The following is a 22343-nucleotide window of genomic DNA, read 5'->3' on the forward strand; positions in this document are numbered from 1 at the left end:
AAAAATAAGCTGTTCTGCTGTAAGCCACTTGTGTAAAAAAGGACAAACAAATTTAAGTAATAAATAAAATAATAATAAAATGAATAAAATACTTCCAGGCCTCCTTTCCAGGTCTTGCTGAACCTCAATTTCCTTGCCCTATGCATCCCACAGCTGTCTCCATATGGTAGGTTAGGATTCCAGCACCCTCCCTGAGATCAAAAGATCATAGAGTTGGAAGGGACTGTGTGAGTCATCTCTAACCCCCTGCAATGCAGGAATCTTTTGCCCAATGTGGGGCTTGAACCTCAATCCTGAGTCTCATGCTCTTCTGACTGAGTCATGTTAGTAGAGTTTTGTCAGTGCCGTCAGTATACCCTCTTTGAGGTTAAACCCTGATGAACCTCAGACATGTAAGAAGAGCCCTGCTGGATCAAACCAAAATCCATCTAGTACAGAATCCTGTTTCCCAGAGTGGTCAGCCAGATGGCTTCAGGAGGCTATAACCAGGACATGCAGGCAAGAGACTTCCCCCAGTTTAACCAATGGGATACTGCATCTGAACACAGCACTTTTAAATTTTTCTGTCATTGCCAATAGGCCATTGATAGAAACATCATCCTCCATGAATTTGTCCTATCGTCTTTTAAAGCCATCAAAGCCAGAGGCCATAAGCACATTTTGTGGCAGCATATTTCATAAAGTGATCTTACATTTTGTAAATAAACAGTTTGCTTTCTTTGTCCCTGAATCAACTGCTAATCGATTTCAGGTCTCGGTCTCTCTCTCTTACACACACACTCACTGCTCAAATTCTAGTAATATGGGAGAAGGAGAAAATAAATCTCTGTAGATAATTTCACCACATTATTCTGTGGAACATAGTTTGAAAACTGCTATTCTAATTCAACCTGAACCTTGGAACAATTCTTCAACCAACTCATCCCTGCTGCTTCTGACAGCAGCTAATACAATCAGTAGCATGGGAAACAGCAATTTTAAATTCAAATAATAGTCTCCTAGAAACGTGGAGGATATTATTGTGTCACATTCTTTTCCTTGTCTGATGCTTTGCTGCATCGGGTGCTTGTCCCTCCATGCCTTACAGTCTCTATGGCACAGTTTCTGCCCTTGTGAGAGATGTAATATAAGAGAAAGGCTAGAGGAAAGTGAAGCATGTTCCCTCCAAACAAGCTGGTTGACTGTTACCTGGTATAGTTTCAGTGGAGTCAGTTTATACATTGCTCTGCCAGCCATTCCAGCATACAACAATCAAGAGCAGACAGCTTGTGCCATATACACATGTGTGTGAACCAGCACTGTGATTCCAGTTTATGATGTGCACTGCTCAAGTGCCACACATATGCAGAAACCTAAACTCAGTGAGGAATTCAGCATCCAGGGAATCTCTGCTTTATTTCTCTAAGCAGGTTTCCAGCCCTTAACAATTACATAGAGATGCGAAAAAAACGCTTTGAAATTTCAGAAGTCTTTCCAGCATCCTAAAGAGGGGTCCTGTGCTCCCTTTCTTGCTCTTTGCACTTCCCAATAAGCAGAAGAGGAAGCAGAGTAAATTTCATTAAACAAAATAGATAAGGAAAGATCTATAGCTTGTACTTTGTTGATGATATGAAAAAATAGTACAGACTAAACACAGCTCTACTGTAATGAACCCAGTAGTGCTGCTTATGACATACAGATCTTGCAGTTAAAATAATAAGCTGCAGTATTTCCCCCCCTTTATGATGAACCTTTAGGGTAGGAGTTTCTTTTCCCCATTTTACACATAGCTGAGCCTAAGCCATAGCAGCTTGCCCAAGGCCACACAAATCTGTGAGCAGGACAGAATCACAGGGCTCCTAGAATCAAAACCAGTTATTGATTCACTGGCTCAAAATCCAGCTGCCAGTCTCTTAAAACTGTATCTCATCCTCCCCCCTCCCATTGATTGGCCAAAGTTCACTGGTGACCATTAGATATGGAGGGAAAGCCAGAAATGTGAGTCAATACATTTTGTAGCTAAAATATTTTGCAATCTGAACAAGCAGTCTTTCTAGTGGGTTGTATCCCATGGGTCAGATCTGTCAGTCTTCCAAGCTGCCACTCTTAACGGCACCAAAATCAGCTGTCCTGAGACCGCCACCTCTCTTTACCTCATAGTACGTCTGTGTCAGAAATGAGCCAAGATTACACCACATCACCTGACATAAAAGCAGGAGAAGAGTTAGTAGGGCCAAGTTTTGACTGGAGATGAGGAAGCTCCCACTGGATTGATATAATGGATCTTGGACAGGAGATTGGTTATGTTAAGAGGCAGAGTTTTACTAAGGCAAAGGCTGTAATGTTGGCAAATGAAGCTCTTTCTCCTAACTGTCTTCCTCTCTTTGCTTTGTATACAGCCCTGCACTTTACCTTTTGATATAAGGGAGGCAGTAAGCTAACAATATCACAGAGGCAAGGAATGCTCCACGGGTATTTTTAGGAGACCTGGGCTCAAATCTTTGCTCAGCGTCGAAGTCACCAAGGGGATGGGGCCAAGTCATTAAGTTTTTGTCTCAGTTCTTCTAACTGTCGAATGAGAATACCAATTGAAATGAGGATTTTAAGTGCTATGTTGCAATTATCTGGATAGTGCGGTGGTTTTCAAACTCTCTTCACAGAAACATGGGCATTCCTCAGAAGCTTATTGGTAAGAAGCTTTGAAAACTTGTCCACCGTTAGCAGTCCTCCTCTGCAGTGTGCGGCTGAAGGAGAGTTTGTGTGTGTTTTGACTGGTTCTCTAGGCATTGATGAGGTCAGGCATTTTGCGGAGACCTCAGGGCTCATTTTATTTATTCATTTCATTTACTGTATATCCCACCTTTTTCCATTATGAAACCCAAGGCAGCATCCATGGCGTGCCCAGGTGGATTTCCCAGCAGACCTAGATCTATTGAGACCCTGAGCTGGTTTAAATAATCATTTCCTCTCCTTATTTGCTCTGTGAGGGCAATAAGGGCCTCTTAACAACTCTTAGTACCCTTAACAATTTACAGCCCCCAGGATTCTTTGGAGGAAACCATGACTGTTTAAAATGGTTACGATACTTCTTTAAATGTATACTGCAGATGAGGCCTCAGTTGACCCCCTCACTTAACAGCATTTTGCTGTATAACAAAAACCTTTTTGGTTTTTCATATTGGTATTTATTTATTTTTTGCTTTCCAATGCTTTTGTTTTATCAGCTACACCTGTCTTATTTTATTATCTCTGGTTGTATATATTTGACTGTATCCAGTGCTCAGAGTACACCCTCTGCAATTAATGACCATTTCTTACTTAGGTCCATCCATTTCAATAGGTCTGCTTTGAGTAGAGCTAGCATTGGATACAACCTACTGTATTTCCTAGAACATTAATATTTTATAGTGGATTTCAATTGTTGTTAGCCGTCCTAAGTAGTATGTAAGTGCTAGAAGGGCAAGATCTAAATGTTCAAGGCAAATCACAGCCCTTGTAGCTTTCTGAAAAGCTAAGGGTGCCATCCCAAAAGCAAAGGAGAGAAGCCCCCTCCTTCTGTAATCTAAGCACCACAGGGCCTGAATACTAGCAAAGGTACCACTTCGCTTTTCTTGGAGCACCCAAGACGACCAGAGACTACACAATAACATTCTCAAATCATGTCTTCCAGATTAAGGGGGACCAACTAAGGGTGCCTTGTGCAAACTCCCCCCAGAATCCTGAAGCTGGAACTGCATCCTAAAGTGCATTCTCAGTTCATCTGGAGCAATGCCAAATCCCTGCGAGGGTAACCAGCATCCTTCACAAACCATGCATGCCCCCTAGAATGCATCCCAGAATCCTTTGCAATGCAGAGGGGTTTGGCAGCAGACCAACGGATGCTGCTGGCAGGGTTCTCTGGGGTCAGCAAGTTTGAAAGCCAGTGGCCTTAATCTCTCTTTCTTCATCCCAGTTTCCTCCCTTGGGTTTTTAGCTGCTGATTCTTTGTTCTGGTGCAAAAGCTGCTTCTCCCTTTGCATGAAAAGACCTGATCTAGCTGTTTTTCAGGGTAAGGATGTCTAGGGTAGCCCATCTCTGGCTGTGGATTAACTTTGTCCTTCCAAAATGACTCATATGCCTACATCGAAGGGCCTGTTTTGGCAACTTAAGCCACATTTGATCAAGAATTATTATTATTTTCTTCTACGGAGGGATGGGGGTGGAGAGGAGGAGGAGGAGGCAAGCTTGGCAGCTATGCTAGGATTTAGATGATTTAGAAGTACTGGAACATTTCATTTTGATTTACATATAAAATTGATCCACTAGCCGTTTGTCGGAAAAGGCACTGAGAATCAGGACTGAAGGGCGTTTGCCAATACATACGTCGCCCTCCTATTTCCTCTCCTCTTTGAGCAGAGTAGAGCATCTGTGAAGATTCCCTGGCATTGCTTGCTCTTAAAGAGTTAAGGAGGTGACTCTTGCCTGCATTTCTGCATGTGGAAAGAGCATCCCAAATACCCAAGATACACTAGGGCTCAAGTAGCAGATGGGTCCTCCTATGAGCTGGCAAGGACAATCAAGTTGTTGGCAGGGAATCCCACAAGGGAGACAGTCATGCACATCCCCAGCAAAGGCTGAGAGCCAGGATGACTGGGTTCCCTAGGAATCAGTGGGTCCATCTATGAAGATTTCTGGGCTCTTTCAGAGAGCAGTTGGGGGGGGGATGAAGAATGTAGGAGCAAGACCTCTTGAGATCTTTTAGAATGACTGAGACTAGGAAAGTGCTTGTGGCAGGAAAAGATAGGGAAGGCTAATACCTTTGAGCAGAGAAGGCTTGAAAAGGCAGGATGCCTAGTTGACAGCGGATAGTCAGAATTCATAAGGGGTGCGGCTGAGGAATGGGAATGCAGACAGGCGAGAATTGGACTACAGTCTGAAAAGTCTATCACAGTGAAAGCAGCTGACCACTACCCCTTTCTGCGCATACACACACACACACACACACACACACACACACACACACACACAAGTTCTCCTGCTCTTTGGTGGCCATTCACCCAGCAAATCTTCAAAGACAGGCAACAAGGCAGAGGTGGGGGAAGGTTGCATGCTGTAGGGCCCCCAGGGCTCACGGCCAGTTCCTGCCATCCTCTCCCAAGCGCTCCAGTTGCCCTGGGCCAGAAAGGCCATTTGCAGCAAGTGCAGTGGAGGAGCAAGGATTCACTTAATTGGACAGGATCTTGGCTATGCATCGAACATGGCAGAGGGAGAAAAGGGGGAGGCCCAGGGGGATGTGGTTGCTAGAACATCTCCTAATGCTATCAGGGAGACACATCAGCCTCTGTCTCACTGCATCCCGCCCCCCATCACCCAGTGCACCGTTTTATATCTCCGCTGCTTGGTAGGAACTTCACATTTCCCACCTCAGTTCCTCACATCCAAGTGTAAGTGCCTTTCTGTCCCCATGGCAACAACTTCCCCGCAACTTCACCAACTAGGTTTATGCCCTCACTTCCGTACACCACGCTGGTAAGGGTCTTCCCTCCTGCTGTTCCACCAGTCATATTTCCACAACACTGCCCTTCCCAGGGCTGGTCAAATACATTTTTCTACCTGAGGCAAAGGGCAAGATGGTGTCCCACCCAAATTGCATAATCGAAGCAATTCGTAAGTGGGCCGGCAGCTGAAACTTGCTTCAACACTGATGAGGGCAGCCTAGTGGGTGCATGACAGGTAATGTGGCAGACACATACCTATTTTAGAGTAGAGGAGAACAACCAAAGGGTTCAGGAAGAACAGATGGGGGGCTGGTTCCACAGCATCTGCTGGGGTGATTTTGATCTCTGGGCTAGGAAAAGCTTCTTAGGTATTTTCTGTATATAAACAATAGCCCTACCATGAGGCAGTGGTGGACCTTAAGAAGGGTAGTGTGTCTTGATATAGGGTATGCTCTTCAGGTGCCTAATTGTCCAACCAGCCCCAGTTCTGTTTGTCAGGCTGCTTTCAAAGGCACAGGAGGAGAGCCAATAAAAAAAAATCTGGTAATCCTTCGGATAGGTTTTCTGTGAAGTACGCAATCCATTTGATTTATTTTAAAGCAAAGAAGAGAAATATGCTTCAGTTTGGAAAAGGGAGTTCATAAATCTTCATAAATCTTTTATAAAAAAAAAAGATGGGAAGGTTCAGGAAGTGGCTGAGCCATGTGGAGAGGTCTGCTAATTTTGTTCATTGCACTGGCCACTTTTTATTTTTCTTATATTATTTCAGCATTTATACCCCACTGTCTATTACAGTCATACCCAAAGTGGCTTACAAAAGAAAATGTAATGCTACTTATTTCATTTGGGCCTAGTTAGACCACATTTAGAGTACTTAGTTTAGCTCTGGGCACAAGTTTAATAAAGAAGGATGTTGACAACAGATTCTGAGGAGAGCTAGAAAGACGCGAAAGGGTCGAGAAGACAAATCATGCCAGGAAAGGCTAAAGGAACTGAGTATGTTTAGCCTAGAGCTGTGGTTTTCAAACTGTTCCTAGAAATCTTTTGCGACATGCGGGGATTCCATGGAGATGTGCAACGTTTACTCAGCCAACAAATCAGTGCGGAAAAAGTCCCCGAGGGCAGCAATATGAAATTCACTAACCTAGGGGGAAAGATCGGGGGGAGAAGAGTATATGCAACAATTGCCAAGTATTAAAAAATGTCAGAAAGAGCAGGAGCAGTTGTTCATCCTATTTGCTAGAAAAGAGGCTAAGAAGCAATGGGATTAAATTTAGGAGCTTATCAGATGACTGGGTTTGGGGTGGATGAACCGTGTTCAATACACATGCAGGTGTTGATTATTAGTGGCACAGGATTCTTTCAGAAATCTTTTAAAAACCCAAAAACATTATTTGTTTCAGCACATGATTTTGCCAGCACTCAAACACCATTATTGTGATATTGGGAACATGTGATTTTTCTGTCTACAGTGTGTGAAATTTGATTGTGCAGTGTAATAGGAACCTGATGGATAAGTTTGCCTGTGACATCACTGAAAGACACATCACCTTCAATAGTTTCCCATGACCTTTCTGAAATTTTGTTTTTAATGTTATTTTTTGGAAATTAAAGGCTGCACCATGCCAGCAAGGGAGTGTTTCAGTCCTTTATTTTGTATGCAGTAAAGCTCCCTCCTGTCTGCAATATTGTTCCACAATTTCATGGAGCCTTTCTCTCTCAGAAAAACTGTTCTCTGCAGGGGTGACCCTGTCCCCCTTTCTAGAATAATTGCCTCACAAGATAAGATATAATTATCTATGTTAACCTACAATAACGTCACCAATTCTACTGATCAAATGATAGGCGTCGTTATCAGAGGGGGAGAACTCCCCTTCTCAAAGTTGTTTGATCAAAACTGAGAGGCTTGATATGGATCATTATCTTAAATGAGGACAACAAAGATGCTTTTATTAAGGGATAGCAGCTCTTGATATTCACATATCAAAAGGCCATCACAAAATGGATATTATTTCAGACTATTGTAGCTCTAGGAATGAAAACCTAAAAAAACCCTCCAAACCCAAAAGTTCTTTATCTGTACATTTTTACTTGGTAGCAACAACAAGTGTATGAGCTACTTACTATGTTTTCTGTTTGATTAATGAACTGTGCTTAAAATAAATAATGCATTTTGTAGCTGCTTTCTTTCAGAACACTTCTGCACTACGCATTTATTTAATCTATGATTTCCTTCACAGAACCTGAGAAATGTTTTGTAAGAGGTTCCTAGTTCTTCCACATAATACAACTCCCAAGTTTCCCTTAAGGAGGGAATCACTATTCCTATCACAAGCGACACTCCACATATTACAAGAATCCTCATAATCACATGTTAACAGAGATAACAGTTTCTTCTTTTCACCCATTTGCTTGAGCAAATCTTAATGTGAGTACAAAAGGGTAGCGAAATAGGTAATCAATTTACATCAACTGAACTTGAATGTGGCCCAAATATAATAATAGAAAGTGGAGGAAAGTCCAAAGTTCATTTTCTCAGAAAGGTTTAGCTGACCCGAAGTTTTCAAAACAGTTTAAATCTAGGAAGATTTTTTGAAATTTTATTTCTACACTTTGGACATTGATCATCATTTATATATTTTAAGGCAATTATGCAAAGCATCAACTTGCTCAATTCAGTAATGTACATCTGATTTGCAGAGTACGTACTTTAAAAACTTACAGCAGCATTCATTACGATAAAAATGGTGTAAAGAATTGCTGCTAGAAGAAAATTGATTTGATTACAGACAAGCAAATTTGTGTTTGCCTAAGAATTTGCTCCACCCACCCACACTCCCAAAAAATATTTGTTGTATCTCAGGATGGGAAAGGTAGCTAGGTGGTTGTTTTGTTTTTTGTCTGTTTTTTGAGCTGGGAATTCTGGGGAAGGTGCAAAGGTACTATTGAGAAGCCAGGAGTCAGAGGTTTCTTCTTACTTGTGCGTCACTTCTCTTTTTTCCAATCTCACCCCTTTCCCTTATCCGTTCACAGATTCCAAGCAGAATGGTGATGCAGCAAATGCAGCATTGGCTAATGAGGACTGCCCCACCATAGACCAGGCTCTGTCACCTGAGGAGAAGTCACCTGTCACACCTGGCGGTCGGGAACGCTACAACCGTGACCGAGCCTGCTTTCTCCTCTCCACAGGTGACTTTGGTCAGTCACCTGATGGGAACATCCGAAAAGGTACATCCATGTGCATACTTTTTGCCCTGTCTCTTTCGCAAGAGCATCTAAACAAGTAGTCCAAGTACGACATCTCCCTTCCCCACATCACCACCACCTCCATAACCCTTGTCATAGCAAAACCTCAAATTGCCACATTTCTGAGGTAAAAAAAGGCAACTGCTAATGTGTACTTTGTTTAAATATAACCCTGTCATGAGGGTTAAAAGGTCATGACAAATTAAAATGTGGCAGATGATGCCCTAGCAACTGGAAGGCCTCAACTTGCCCATCTTTGCTACCATAGCAACAGCATCCATCGTTCCAAGAACAGCGCCCTCTAGTGTTTCTTTTCAATTGGCAACCAGCCAGCACAATTGATCTTAAGCAATTTGGGTTCAAATTGGGGAAGGAGAAGTAGGTCCTCCCCTTCCAGCATTCCCAGTTGCTTCCTGTGATTTTCATGACCTCCGAGATTACCAGCTCAGCCCTGTGTTATGTTCCCTGCACACACACCCAGCTCCATTATCACATCCACTCAACAAATAGATGCTTTTTGGTCAGCCCTTGCTTTGTGTCAGTCCCCCATCTCCTTCCATGTTTTTTCCCTTACTTGTATCATTCTGTCCCACAGTGACTGTAGGTGCTCTTCACATACCTGAAGCTACCATTTTGAAGGAAACAACAGCAGCAAAGAGTAGACTACCTTATTTTCAGTGACTGGTTGTGATGAAAATCCTACCAGTATTCTCCCTCCTACCCACCCTTGCCCTGCTGTTGTTGTCCTTTGAATAGGAAAAAAAAACAGACTTTAACCCAACTGACCTGGTTTTAAATCCTTACTTAAACATGGACCCCATAAACACCACTCCCCATCTATAAAATGGAAATAGTAATAATAAGCTACCTTTCAGGAGCGCAGTCAAGAAAGATTATGTTTGCTGTGAGCCTTAGGTAGGATGTAAACCTAAGTGAATGAGTCAAATATAAATAAGCTGGGGGGTGTTTTCCATTCATTCATTTTGGGGCCATTTCTTGTTTTAAAGCTGCCTGTGCAAACTCTCGAAGTTCAAAATGTGGTTTGACAATTCTGGGCAATAGTAGTTTCATGAGAAATTGCCACCAATGCAATTAGTGCTTCCACCACCACTCCTCAATTTCTCTTAAAGTGTTCTCAAATCCCCAAACTATTTCAGGACTCGGGTGAAGCTAAAGAGAGGTTTGTTGGGGGACCAGCTTCAGAATACGAAACTATGCATTTAGAGTTCGATGGAAAATGTTTATGTCCCTATAGAACCCAACCTAGAATTTCAGTCTCTCTGCTGAAAAAACACAAATTATGTACTTTAAATAGGATCATTTAAAATTTCAAATATTGTGAAAGTTGACTATAATTGGATAAGGAAGCCAATGCAAGGGGGAGTCGGTACAGGATACAGGGATGAGGAACATGGATAGGATGTGGATAGGATTTCTTCCCTTGTCTGTTGACCTGCCCCCATTAGGCTTTGAGAGTTTGTCCTTCTGCACTTTTTTCCCAGAGAGAGGCTTAGGAACTTGTATTTTTTTACAAAAAGGAGGCTGAAAGGAGGTCAATTTCAGATTTCTGAAAAGTGGTCAGTTTAATAGGTTCTCATAGTCATATATACATATTAAGATTTCCCCTTTTTTAAAAAAAACAACAACCTTTAAAACCACAGTCATCTGCATAGACAGAAAAGCTAGTTAGGGCAGAGCAGTTAGCTATTAACATTGGAAGGCATCATTACAATTTAGAATTTACAGTTTAAATACTGGACTGCTGTCACTGATCAATCTGATTTCAGTAGTGCTGGAAAACCTACCAATAGTTCTTATGAGACCTCTTCCATTTGCAGTCCTCCATCCTAAATTAGGCGAGAGCCAATCTTAGTTTTGCCCATCTCACTGTGGAAAGGTATGGGAGGACATTGCCCCTCTGGAGAGGAATCAGCAGCAACGTGTGTTGAGTGTTTTATAACTGCTGGTCTAGCATCTGTCAGAAGCTGATCTTAGCAGCAGGCAGCCTCTCAAACAGGGACAAGGTTGTGCCTGTCACAGCAGGGGAACAGGAGGAGGCAGCAAATGAAAGCTGACGAGGTATTTACTTCCACCGAGGGAGAGAACACGACAGATGTTCGAGGTGTTACACAGCAGGGAGAATCGGCAAGAAGCAGGCAAGGAGCAACTACAGAGAGCTCAAGGGAGCAGCGACTTGTCGGCTTGCCACTTGTCATTAGGTCCAAATCTTGACAATTATCTTTCTGGTCCACAGCTTTTGAGACATAAAATAGGTTTTGGTATAGGTATGATATTTTACTGGGAAGACTTCATTTGGCATAACAGCATGCAGACCTTTGAATTGCACAGAATTCTTCATCAAGCAGAATTAAGGTTATCACTTGGTTGAAGAAATTGTAGTCTATCAACCAAGTGAGTTTTAATTAGTCAGCTTGGCATATGATGACTAAAACAATAGCTTTGAAGAAAGGAAGTGTACTTCCTTTAAGTTTTGGTGGTGCATGCATATGTTACAGCAGGCACTGGCGAATGGCTTTTCTCAGATGGTGTTGGTTGTGCACCATTTCAAATTATTATTATTTTAAGAAAAGAGTTGTCTTACTAACTGGCGGTGTCTTTTTAGTCAACTAAAACAATTTTTAATTACTTAACCAGTTAATCAATTTGCGGTTTCAGTCTTGGGCAGTCAGTGTCAGGAAAAGGAAGCAAAGGGACCACAGGTGCACAACAGAGTTCTTCTTGTCTTACAAGTCACATGGCTCATATAAATTGATGCAGCAGCCAGTTTCCAGCAAAGGGCAGAGTCTCCCAGCTTTCCTGACTAGCAAAACAAGCCTAAGGGCTGATCCACACTTACTTTTTGCCCTGTGCCTTCTTGGGCATGGATCTGCACTTTCCCTGTCTAAGAGCTTTCCTCAGGAAAACCTGCTCCTTAATGCTGAATCAGAACAAACAGCAATTCAGGTTTTCCGCAGGATTGTTTTCAGTGGTAAAGAATGGGTTTTTGCAGTGAAAGTGCTGGGATAAAAAAAAAGCATTCAGACATGGAGATTTAAAGCACAGGCCTGTGCCTAGAAACGTGACACAAAAGGAAGTCTGGATTGAGCTCTGAGTTTCACCTGATACCCCAGGCTTAGTGGTGAATGTAGCAGGACTCCCACCAAGATTAAAGGAAACTCTGATGATTAACTATGTGAGTTTTAGCCAATTAATAAATTTAGATTTGCACAAATTTGAATATAGGTAAAGCAGTACCTCTGAAGGGGATTTTTTTATATACATCAGATACGTTTGCATCATAGCAGGTATTTTAAAAGAGAGATTTTCACATGCATACTATGTGTATATGTGCAATAAAAGTGGAAATGCCTCTTTCAAGTGTGTTTGCAATATGCAGTTGTTAAGGATGCCTGCATTAAAACTAATACCTTTTTGGGGCAATAGAATCTGCTGTCTGATTAATCAAAACACCTTTTTAAACCAAGCAGATATTTTTATTAAATGATTAATGTAATTGTTTATTGATTAAACATTGTAGTGCTTGGGAAGAAATTCATTGCTAATGTGACTGATCTGCCTATGGTTCCCTCCATTTATCTGAAATGGGTAGCAGGGCATATTTTGAATCCATCCCTGATATCCTTGCAATTCAATGCATATCTACCTAGAAGCAAGTCTCACTTAGTTCAATGGATGCTGGTTAGTGTTGACCGTTTTTCAGCCAAACCTGCATAGGTGCCCCTTTAACTGCTGTTTGTTCTGCAACCATTAGCAATTGATCATGCATTGCTGTTTGCAAAAAAAAAGCTTCACCTGCTGTTTTCTGTTTATAAAATTTCTGTTAATGGGCCAGAGGGGTTCTTCTACACCCACCTCACCTCCACTGATAGTAATCTTACATTAGTAGCTAGAATTGAGTGAGGAATAGGGTCATGAGAGACTGAGAGAAAGTTATTCCTGAAGTTCAGGAGGAGCCTACTCAGAAATACTTTCAATGAGTCTTGTGACATCTTAAAGACTAACAAATGTCACTGAGCTCGAATCCATGAAAGCTTATGCCATAATAAATTTGTTGGAATTTAAGGGACTACAAGACTCTTAAATTGTTTTTGCTGCAAGAGATAATATAGCTACCCCTCTGGAATTTATAACAAAATACTTTGGCACTTCAAACACAATCCATCAGTAAAGGTTATGTTTACTGTACTCACAATTACAATGCAAGAACCCAAGTGCACTGTTCAGCTAAATGTATTTTGTGTTTAACAAGGTAGCAAATTCTAATTCCCAACCTCTATTTAGTCTTTTGTCCTCTCATAGTCAGTGTTAGGCTTCAATCAGCTAAACAAACAAACGTACCCCAAAACTTGGTTCTTTTTATTTTTTTTTCAGGTCTTAATTAGAGCCTCAGGCTTTACTCAGTTAATCAACTAAATGTTTGGTTGATTAATGTGGGGACTAGTATTAATTGGTGGAGCTGACAGTAAAGTGCACAATCATATTTTGATCCCAATTGGCTACTGTAATAGTGAGTAAAAAAGAAAACACTCCTTTTGTTCTACCAAAATGTGTAACAGGGAGTTTTAGCAGAATTAGCTGCTTGTATTCTTGCAAGGGAAACTGTCCCTGGCGGATTTTTTTTTTTTTTAATATCTGCCATCTGATTAAAATAAATCTTTGTTATTATTCACAGGAGTTTTAGTTCATTAATCCATCAATCAAATATTTACATGTAGGAAAACCAACAGAGGCATACTTGTCACAGAAGGTATCACCTTGGAAAAGGCATTTTCCCTTTCTCATAAAGGAGGGAATGCAAATGCTAAAATGGTGCTTACTTTTGGCAGTCTCTCTCTAGATTTACATTAAAGCTAATTTCTAAAAAACTAAAATCTGATGCTTAATAGAACAGTGCTTTTGATCAACAAATATTTGCACCTGATTACCATAGGTGGAGTTCAGGGTGTCATAGTGGACAATTTTTGCTTTAATTGGGTAAAGGTCTACCTAGCCTTGTGTGTGCACTAAAGAAAATATGTACCTCTGTTCACTGTATTTGACCCCATTTTCCTTTCTTGGGTCCTCCAAGCAAACATGGAGAAGCAGACAAAGTTGTCCCCTCCCCACACTTGGCACACTTAAGCCAGTCTCAGTGGTCCCAGATATGCCAGAGTGCATTCTGGGATATCACCTAGGAGCACATGTGTGGGCGGAAATGTCCTTGGCAAAGAGCCACAGCAATCTTACCACCAGATTAAAAAGATGTCTGGACAAGCATGAATAAAGCGATGGTGTTATTGAAATACCACTTGGTAATTTATCACATCACAGCCTCAGGATAAACACGATGCATGAAAAGCAGACTTAAGGCCGCAATCCATTAACCAGGCACTGTGGAGAGAGATCACCTGTTCACTTATATGAGGCTCCTTTTTGGAGTTAAATGGGTTTTGGATTGCTGGATAAGAGAGAGAAGCAAAGGGCCAGAGGGGAGAAAGCCTATTGTTCATACACAATTGCTAATTAATCCCAGTGTATGTAAATTAAAAAAGGAAGGGAAACCATTGCTCTTGATGTTCTTGCTTACTAGCTGAAGTATAAAGAGTGCTATGCCACCCTAGAGCCTAACAGCACAATCCTAACCACATCCACTCAGAATTAAGTCCTGTTGAGGACTTGGGCTTACTTCCAAGAAAGTGGAGTTAGAATTGGAGCACAACTAGTTTACTGTGGCGATAGCCTTTTTCATCAGCAGGCTGGTAGTTTTCCGATGTCTTGCCCTGAAGTAGCCCTTTCCATGTCACCTGTTTCCCCCTAGAAGTTCCTGTGCATTGGCCACAGAACCTCTCTGTGTCGCAGATGGTTCTGGGGGATATCCAAGAACTCCATATGCTCCAACTGCTTCTGTTTATGACGGACAACCCCTATTTTGGGTTAACTGGCCTTGGTAAATCAGTGTCCTTATTTTTGCCTTGTGTGCAGTGCACAACCTACCATATCAGGTAGGTGCTGAGGTGCTGGGGTATACTTTGGGTTGTGATCCATTACTAGACAGTTTTGTGGTTTCAAATATATCTGTAATCAAAATAACAACCACCTTGTGAAGGTCAGGCTATTGCAGACTAAAGAAATAAAGCATGCAACGGACAGAGTAGAGTCTTCATTAACATGCAGTGGAGGGCTCTTTTGAATGAGGAGTATGACAAGCATGTTCCTGTTTTCATTGTGAAATGCTTGGCACCCAATCAGTTCAAACTGGACATCAGCTGGGGCTGTTAAGCCAATCTGTTGCCCCCATGCAAATAGAGAGTACCCTTCTAGAGTGCTTACAGCATCTTTCGTATGTTTGCAGTTAAGCGATTAGACCAGCTGTTCATCTGGGATTTTAATCTACAAACACGTTTTTAAAAATACTCAATGTACTGTTCATTTGCATACACTTGTTAAGCCCTAAATATGTGAATATTCACTGACGTATGCTTTTAAATCAAATATAATACTCAGGGTAAGACCACTGCTGATTTGCTTATAGACATTAATAAATCTCCAATGCGCACAAACTGTAACAAAATGTTGGAGGTGAGGTTTGAGCCAAGGCACACAGCTACAGAATCTGATTTCAGTACCAGGGCTCATTCCCGGAATACATTACAGTAAAATAAATAGAATGTCTGAGCATGTGCAGAGCTTCAATTCCACTGAATAGCTGCACAGTGTTATGCCAGATTTAATACTGGGGAGCAGAATTTTTAGGGCAGATAGTAGGGGGTGATTTGTGCCCTCGTACCTCTTAGAGATTAAGTGCTCTTTACATCCTAATCCAAATGTATGCAAATTAACATGGGAAATAGGCCACTGCTTTGTGCATCATTGTTAATCCAGATGTCTGCAAATGGAAATTTTCTTATTGCATAGCACCAAGGCTGAGCACGCGCATGCGCACACGCACAATAAAATAAAATTAAAACTTGATATGGAGAGGGAGAGAGATCAAGCCGAGGACTGCTGGGTTAAACATTATGCTAAGTAAACGACGGAGTGGGTCTTCTGTTCAGCATAGTAATCATGTTTCCAATGGGGTGGTGTAGTCCATCCTGTGCCTTGCACTAATCGCCTATCATATTCCCTGTAGCTCAGAATATAATGGGTGTTCCTTCATGGGAGGGTAGGGGGAGAGAGAGAGCTGTGTTCCCAGCTGGTGGAAAATTTAGGACATTGGTAGCCTGGCCAGCATGAGGAGACTGCTGAATACCATCTGCACCACAGAAAAATTCTTAGGCAAGACAGGATGGGGCTGATGGGAGTGAGTCACAGAATTATAGGGTTTTATTTTGTTTTAAGCTTGTGTGCTGCTGTTTCGTCAGTGCTGCACACCATTATTTTCTGGGTCAGTGCAGCGATGGAGCATATGCCCGTGCTGCCCAGGGCGGGCGAGCTCCCGAGGGGTGTGTGGCATGGAGGGTGCCCTCCCAGGTGCGGGATAGCCACTCGGGTGCCCGGAGCAAGCCACCCATGGCGGCCATTCACCACGCTGCCCGCCCGCGACTCCCAAGCCTCCCCCAAGCTGTCAAAATGAAGGGGAAAGGGGGGAATGGTACCGGCAAAGCGGCGCAGCTCCCCCCCCCCTTACCCCAACGGCTCGGGGTAGGCTTGGGAGTTGTGGACAGCAAGCTGAATGTTACCCCCCTCAGTGAGGGCACCCAGGGTGGTCTGCCTCCCCTTCCTACACCCCATGGTCTTGATGTGTCACAAGGGAGGCCTGTTTGATTCCTGACCAATGCTTTGGCCATTTTAGGGAAGGTGCTACAGCTAAGCGGTAGAGCTCACAGTTTGCACACATAGCCCCAGGTTCAGTTGCTAGGATCTCCTATTAAAAGCACAGCTTTTCTCTTCTTATTTAACCATTATTTCTAGATTGCCTTCAAACAAAAACATCTACAAGATGCTGTATGTTACTGGCTTTCATTATATTCCACCTTTCCTCTAAGGTGGTCAAGGCAGCAGTCAAGCCACCCTCATTTTCTTCATCACCACCACCATCATCATCACAAAGTAGGGCTGTGCTGACTAATGTTCACTGGCCCAAGGTGAACTCATTCTTGAACTGGGATTTGAGGCTTCCCCCATGCCATGTCCCAACAATAGTACCTTACTGAGGACATTGCTAAATAATTTTGCAGCTCGTTCAGATAGATTGGGAATCAAGCAAGACAGCAAGCAGCAGTGAAAATGACGTGACAGAGAAAAGCACCGCTGGAGTCTACTGTCCCAAATCAGGATAAGCGTAGCAGGAGATCACCTGCCTGTTTTAACAAGAAACTAATTACAAGCCAAGTAATAATAAAATATGCAAGCAGTCTTGTTAGTTAATAATAATAATAATAATAATAATAATAATAATGCCACATTTATTAAACAACAGCACTATCCAGTCATAATTAAGTAATAATACAGCAATGAAAATTATAGTTTAAAAACAGCTTAGAATGATTGACGCAGAAGTCTGCTCTGTCATTAAACATGACATACTAATGGCCCTCCACTTCCTCTCTGAAGGCTGCACAGAGAATCATTCCCCACCACTTTTATCCTCATAAACAACACAGTGAGTTAGGTTAGGCACAGAGATAGTGCCACCTAGTGAATTCCGTGGTTAAGTGGGGATTTGAACCCAGGTCTCTCTCATCTATGGCAAGCGTCCTAACCATGACATCATGCAGATTTACCTCTTAGCGGTAGCGCGTTAGAAGCTAAAAAAGCAGGACTCCTGAGGGAGGGAAACCCAATGTATCAGGACAGGTGAGTTTGGGCACCAGGAGTCCTGAGCTCAGGTTGGGAGATGGGCAAGAGAGGGGTGAGGGGTGGGAGAGGGGTGTTTCACAGCTGTGCCTTCCTCTACTTCATCACATGCCCATCTTCAGTGCCTCCTCCTCACACATCCTCTGTCTGTTTCTCCTACCCCCTTTTCATTTCCATCCATTGCTCCTACCCCCTATCCTTCCCCCTCTACCCCACTGCCCACCAAACCCGGGCCCCATAGGCGCCCGCCGCCTGCCGCAGCCAGCATCAGACTCCTCTGCCACCTCCTGGTACCTGCATGACTACAATGCCAACGCGGCCCCCTGGAAGCATGAGTAGGATGCCTGGAATGCAGGGAATTGGTGAGTAGGCTCCCCACATCACCCCACTCCCCACCCCATTACTCACTCTTGCAATTTAGTCCTCCTTGTCGCTTGCCTTCCCTGCAAAACTCGCCACCATTGACCACTTTGCAGCTCCCCTCCTCCAGCACCTAGAGTTACCAGCTGCATTTCTAGTAGGACTCAGATGAAGAATAAAGCAGTTGAAGCGAGGAACCAAAATGTTCCACCCATAGTTGCATGGAGAGGAAAGCAAAAATGAAAAAATGCCAAGAAAGAAACGGAAGCAACCATTTTGGGGTTCATTGGAGAATGCAGGAGAATGAGGATCACCACTAACCTACGTAGCATCTAGCTGAATCCTCAGGATTTCCCTGGAGGAAGAGGACTGGGCTTTATTGGTTCTCCCTGGTGTGGTGGGCATAGTAATGTCAAAATAAGGCCCCTAAAAGCATGCATAAATTAAATAAATTTGCACATTTATATAGGTTGCAGGTTTCAATCCACCCCCCAGTTAGTGTTGCTGCATTGAAGTTATCTTGGCACAGAATGCTGCTCTCCATTTTTACTGCAGACTACACATAACGCTGAGTCTCTGAGGCAATTCCACCAATGCTACCTGTAGGGTTTAAGGGAAGCCCTGTTAGATCTTCCCAAATATGGTTTTCCTTCTCCTTCTTTTTCTTGTGCTACTGCTGCCATTCAACTCTTCTTTCTGAAGGAGTTTCAGGTGGTCATGCAACACCATCAAAAACGGATCAGAATTCTAGTCAACGATTTCTAAGCTGCTGATCCTCTTTTGTCTGTCCTGGTCCTGAATCACTGAACAATTTCCAAACTCCAATATTAGGAGAGAAACTTCTCACATGGCCTGACTTTGGTACCTGGCACAGGGTGGAGGCAACTTAATGGTTCTGCCCCCAGCACCCCCCTTCACTTTGGCTCCTGGCAGGGGCACTAGCCTCGTATACCATGCTCACTTGCTGATTGGCATATCTGACAGCAGGAGTGCTGCTGGGGAAGTGAGTGAGGGCATACGAGGGGGACGCCCCTTTAGCTCTTGTTGCCTTATAAGTGCACATGCTGGTGAACACTGTGGAGAGGAGGGGGACCACCCACCCGCCTCTCTCTGGTACTTGCTTGCAGGGTGTTACACTTTTGGGCAGGCATAGGCAAACTCTGGCCCTCCAGATGTTTGGGACTACAATTCTCATAATCCCTGACCAGTGGTCCTGTTAGTTAGGGATGATGGGAATTGTAGTCCCAAACATTTGGAGGGCCGGAGTTTGCCTATGCCTGCTCTTGGGCTTACCTGTTGGTAACATAACGAGTCACTGTCTTCAGGCAAACCTGTTCACATGCATGCACAAATCACAGAATCATAGAACTGTAGAGTTGGAAGGGACCCTGAGGGTCATCTAGTCCAGCCCCCTGCAACGCAGGACTCTCAAGTGAGGGTAGGCACTAGAGGGAATTAAGAAGAGCCTGCTCAGGCAGCCCCTAAAACCTGGATCCAGCCCCACTTCTCTTGAACCACTTTCTCCACCTCATGCATCAATTTATAAACCCGTATTACTTCAAATTTCCATGGAGGGAGGGAGGGCTCTGCCTGTGTGATTTGTGCAAAGCTGTTTAGTCCTGCCTTTCTCAAAATCCAAAATGACATGGTGATTGGAATGAACTGAAACCTGTCCTTGAACAGACACTGCACACAGTCCCCCAGAGGCCCTGCATATGTGTGAAATGCATTTAGCATACAGTTGCACAAAAAACACCCCCTTCACTGAGCTGTGAGAAATTCTGGAGGCAGCACCAGTGGGCTTAATTTCCTTTGGATAGGAAAGCACTGGTAGAGATTCACTAAGAGTGCCTTGGCAATATTTGTTTGACAAATATACCAGCAGAATATAAGTGGAAGCGAGCAGGCACTGCTACAGGGAGAGAGCATCTTGGGCAACCCCCCAGGCTCCATCACTCATTTCAACGAACTCCACATAGAAACCCTTTGCTCTGAGCCTTCTGGACTGCTACTTTGTGGTCGCTCGCTCTTTTTACACACACACACACACACACACACACACACACACGGCAGTCCCACTGTTCACCAGAAAAAGCATTACTTTCTCCAAGCTCTGATAGGTATCTCAGGGTGCTTCCAGACTGTCACCATTTTGGGGTAGGATTCAGTCACATACTGGCAAATTCAGGCTGTGCAATTATAGTTGCTTGGGAAGTTTTGCACAACAAACCTGCTGCCCCACCCCGCCCACCCCCAAAAACGGAAAGTAACAGAAAATTACACTGGAAACTTAGGGATAACACTTGCTTGACACAGCACTACCTATTCTCCCCACAAACAAATCGGGGGAATGTGCTGATAGAGTCTAATCTCTCAACAAACAAATCAGAATAAATGCTCATTAAACAGGTAGTGTAGAAGTGACCTTGTGCAAAGGACCAGAGAGATTCCTCTCCTATCTAGTGGCCTTCTCCTGACTAGTAGCGTCTGTTGATCAGCCAGCCATTGACCAGTCATCCTAGACTATTAATGAACAGTACATTACAATGAAATGCTGATAGGTTGGCAGACCCTGTCATAGTATTGTAGAGTGGGAAGGGACTCCAAGAGTCATCTAGACCCCTAGATCCTTTTCACATGTACTACTGGCAAGCCAGGTCTATTATTTTTTAAATCACAACTCAAGCTTAACAAAGTAAAACAAAAAACAAAAAATGAAGAGCCCCTACCCCAAGGAGCTTACAATCTCAATTTTGACAGTGAGAGGGACAAAGGGGAGAGGCAAGGCAAGAAAATATGAATGCGAGTATATGCAGTTATGTGTTCTTAGTCCCACCACTCAATGGGAACATTCTGTATAAGTGTGCAGTTAAGACTGCAGCTTAAGTTTCAGGTAGGGATGAGGTCCCTAAACCAGGTCCATCATGAAACAGCTCTGAATTCTGTTTGCTTTGAGGGGGGAGCTCTATATTTCTACCCTTTTCCCCACCTTTCATAACTCTAGGCACTCAGATGTCTTTACAACCCACCCACCCCGGTATCCCATGTGCTTGTGGCTTATTTCATATTATCTGTTTTCATTTTCAGGGCAAATATTGCGCCTGTCCACAGAAGGGAACACGATTGGGGGGCCCCATAGCTCTGGATTTGAGGATGCCCATAGAGACACAACAGGGTGGGGATGAGTGCAGGAGCTGTACTCCACAGCACACACTCACAGAGTAAAGAATCATGCTCAGAAGATGAAACTGAGAAATGGGTGTTGCTGGAGGAGTCAGCAGGGATAGTAAGGAAGAGGGAGTGTGGGCTTGATTTGGTGTAAGGCTAGAAGCATAAAAGGAAATAGGGATAGGTTAGCACAAAGGATAAGTATATTTGAACTGCACAAGGACGTATTAAGATGCTGGGCTCCCCTCGTGTTCTCCCCAAAGATGGGCTGCACCAATATTTGATTCCAATTAATGCCCCATTTCATACGTCTTGTAGGGTCCACCCTGTATTCTCGTAACGCCCCGACCGCGTGAGCCAGGTACGTAACTCGCTCCACACACCTTAGCCTGCTTGTTTTTTGCACCCAGGGGGAATATTTTCCATTTTCCACAGGGAGCCGTTTGGGTGAGGCTGACACCTCTTGCAGCCTCACCCCAGCGTCCAATGCATGGGGGTGGGGTGGGAAAGTGGAGGAGAGCATCACAAAGAATGCCTTCTTACACCAGACTTGTGAAAAAGACCATTCTAGTGTCTCCATACGTCCAGAATTTCCCAGACATATCCGGAATGCTGCAGTTGGAAGCAGTGTCCGGGCATAATCTGCTAAAAAAAAAAATGTCCGGGAAAATCCAGACATATGGCAACCTATGTTGGCACAATGTTGTTTTTTGGTAATTTTCCTTTAAAAATAGCTCAAAAACATCCTTTCTTTTGTGAATTTGCCAAAAGAAAATTATTCAAAAATAAAAATAAATAAATGAAGCACAACAACTGGATTTTCACTGTTTGAAATATGGCAACCCTAGTTGTTTGCCTGTCTAATCTCCTTTTCTTATCCATCTGTGGTGTTAAAGAAACAAAAGCATCAATTTAGGTGAAGGTTGTATGCATGGTTGCTTGGATGCAGTTCTTAACTCACCCCAGATGACAAGGTGAATGACTAATTCTGCCTGCCCTTGAGGTTTCCTAGGATTAGCTACACACTCCCCCATCCCCAGCACCTTGGCCCTTCCTAAACTGCTGTCCAACGGGGCTGGGACCAAAAAGCCATTATTGCAAATCCTGTGGCTGCACTCCTCTCCCCATCTGTAGACAATCTCCACTATCCTGTTTCCTGGTGCAGATTGCCATGCATATGGAATTGAGACCTATGTGCAAAATCCTATTTAAAAGTGTGAAGGAGATAAAGGTGCACCTTTGTTGTGGTTGTAAAATCAAATTGTGTGTGTGTGTGTAAGTGAAGAAGAGGTAAGTGTGAAACTGGGCACCTGG

At 43.3% G+C, this 22343-nt stretch overlaps 1 protein-coding gene across 7 annotated transcripts in view; it reads left to right on the forward strand.

The window, feature by feature from the left end:
• LOC310663518 (voltage-gated potassium channel KCNC1-like) overlaps positions 1-22343 on the forward strand; it is a 51566-nt gene that overhangs the window by 23071 nt on the left and 6152 nt on the right. For 3 of the 7 annotated variants that reach the window (XR_014504522.1, XR_014504523.1, XM_083411427.1), the window contains exons 4-5: positions 8490-8684; positions 21348-21390. Coding sequence is in view for 4 of the 7 variants with exons in the window: in XM_083411427.1 (XP_083267553.1) it covers positions 8490-8684; positions 21348-21385 (233 nt within the window). In the remaining 3 variants the exon portion in view is untranslated. Of the gene's footprint in view, positions 1-8489; positions 8685-17742; positions 17864-21347; positions 21391-22343 lie in introns of all 7 variants that reach the window. The other 4 variants (XM_083411428.1, XM_083411429.1, XR_014504521.1 and 1 more) reach the window with 3 other exon arrangements.

This window comes from Podarcis tiliguerta, assembly GCF_965153285.1.
Source record: "Podarcis tiliguerta genome assembly, chromosome: 13".
In the NCBI taxonomy this organism is placed as follows: Eukaryota; Metazoa; Chordata; class Lepidosauria; order Squamata; family Lacertidae; genus Podarcis; species Podarcis tiliguerta.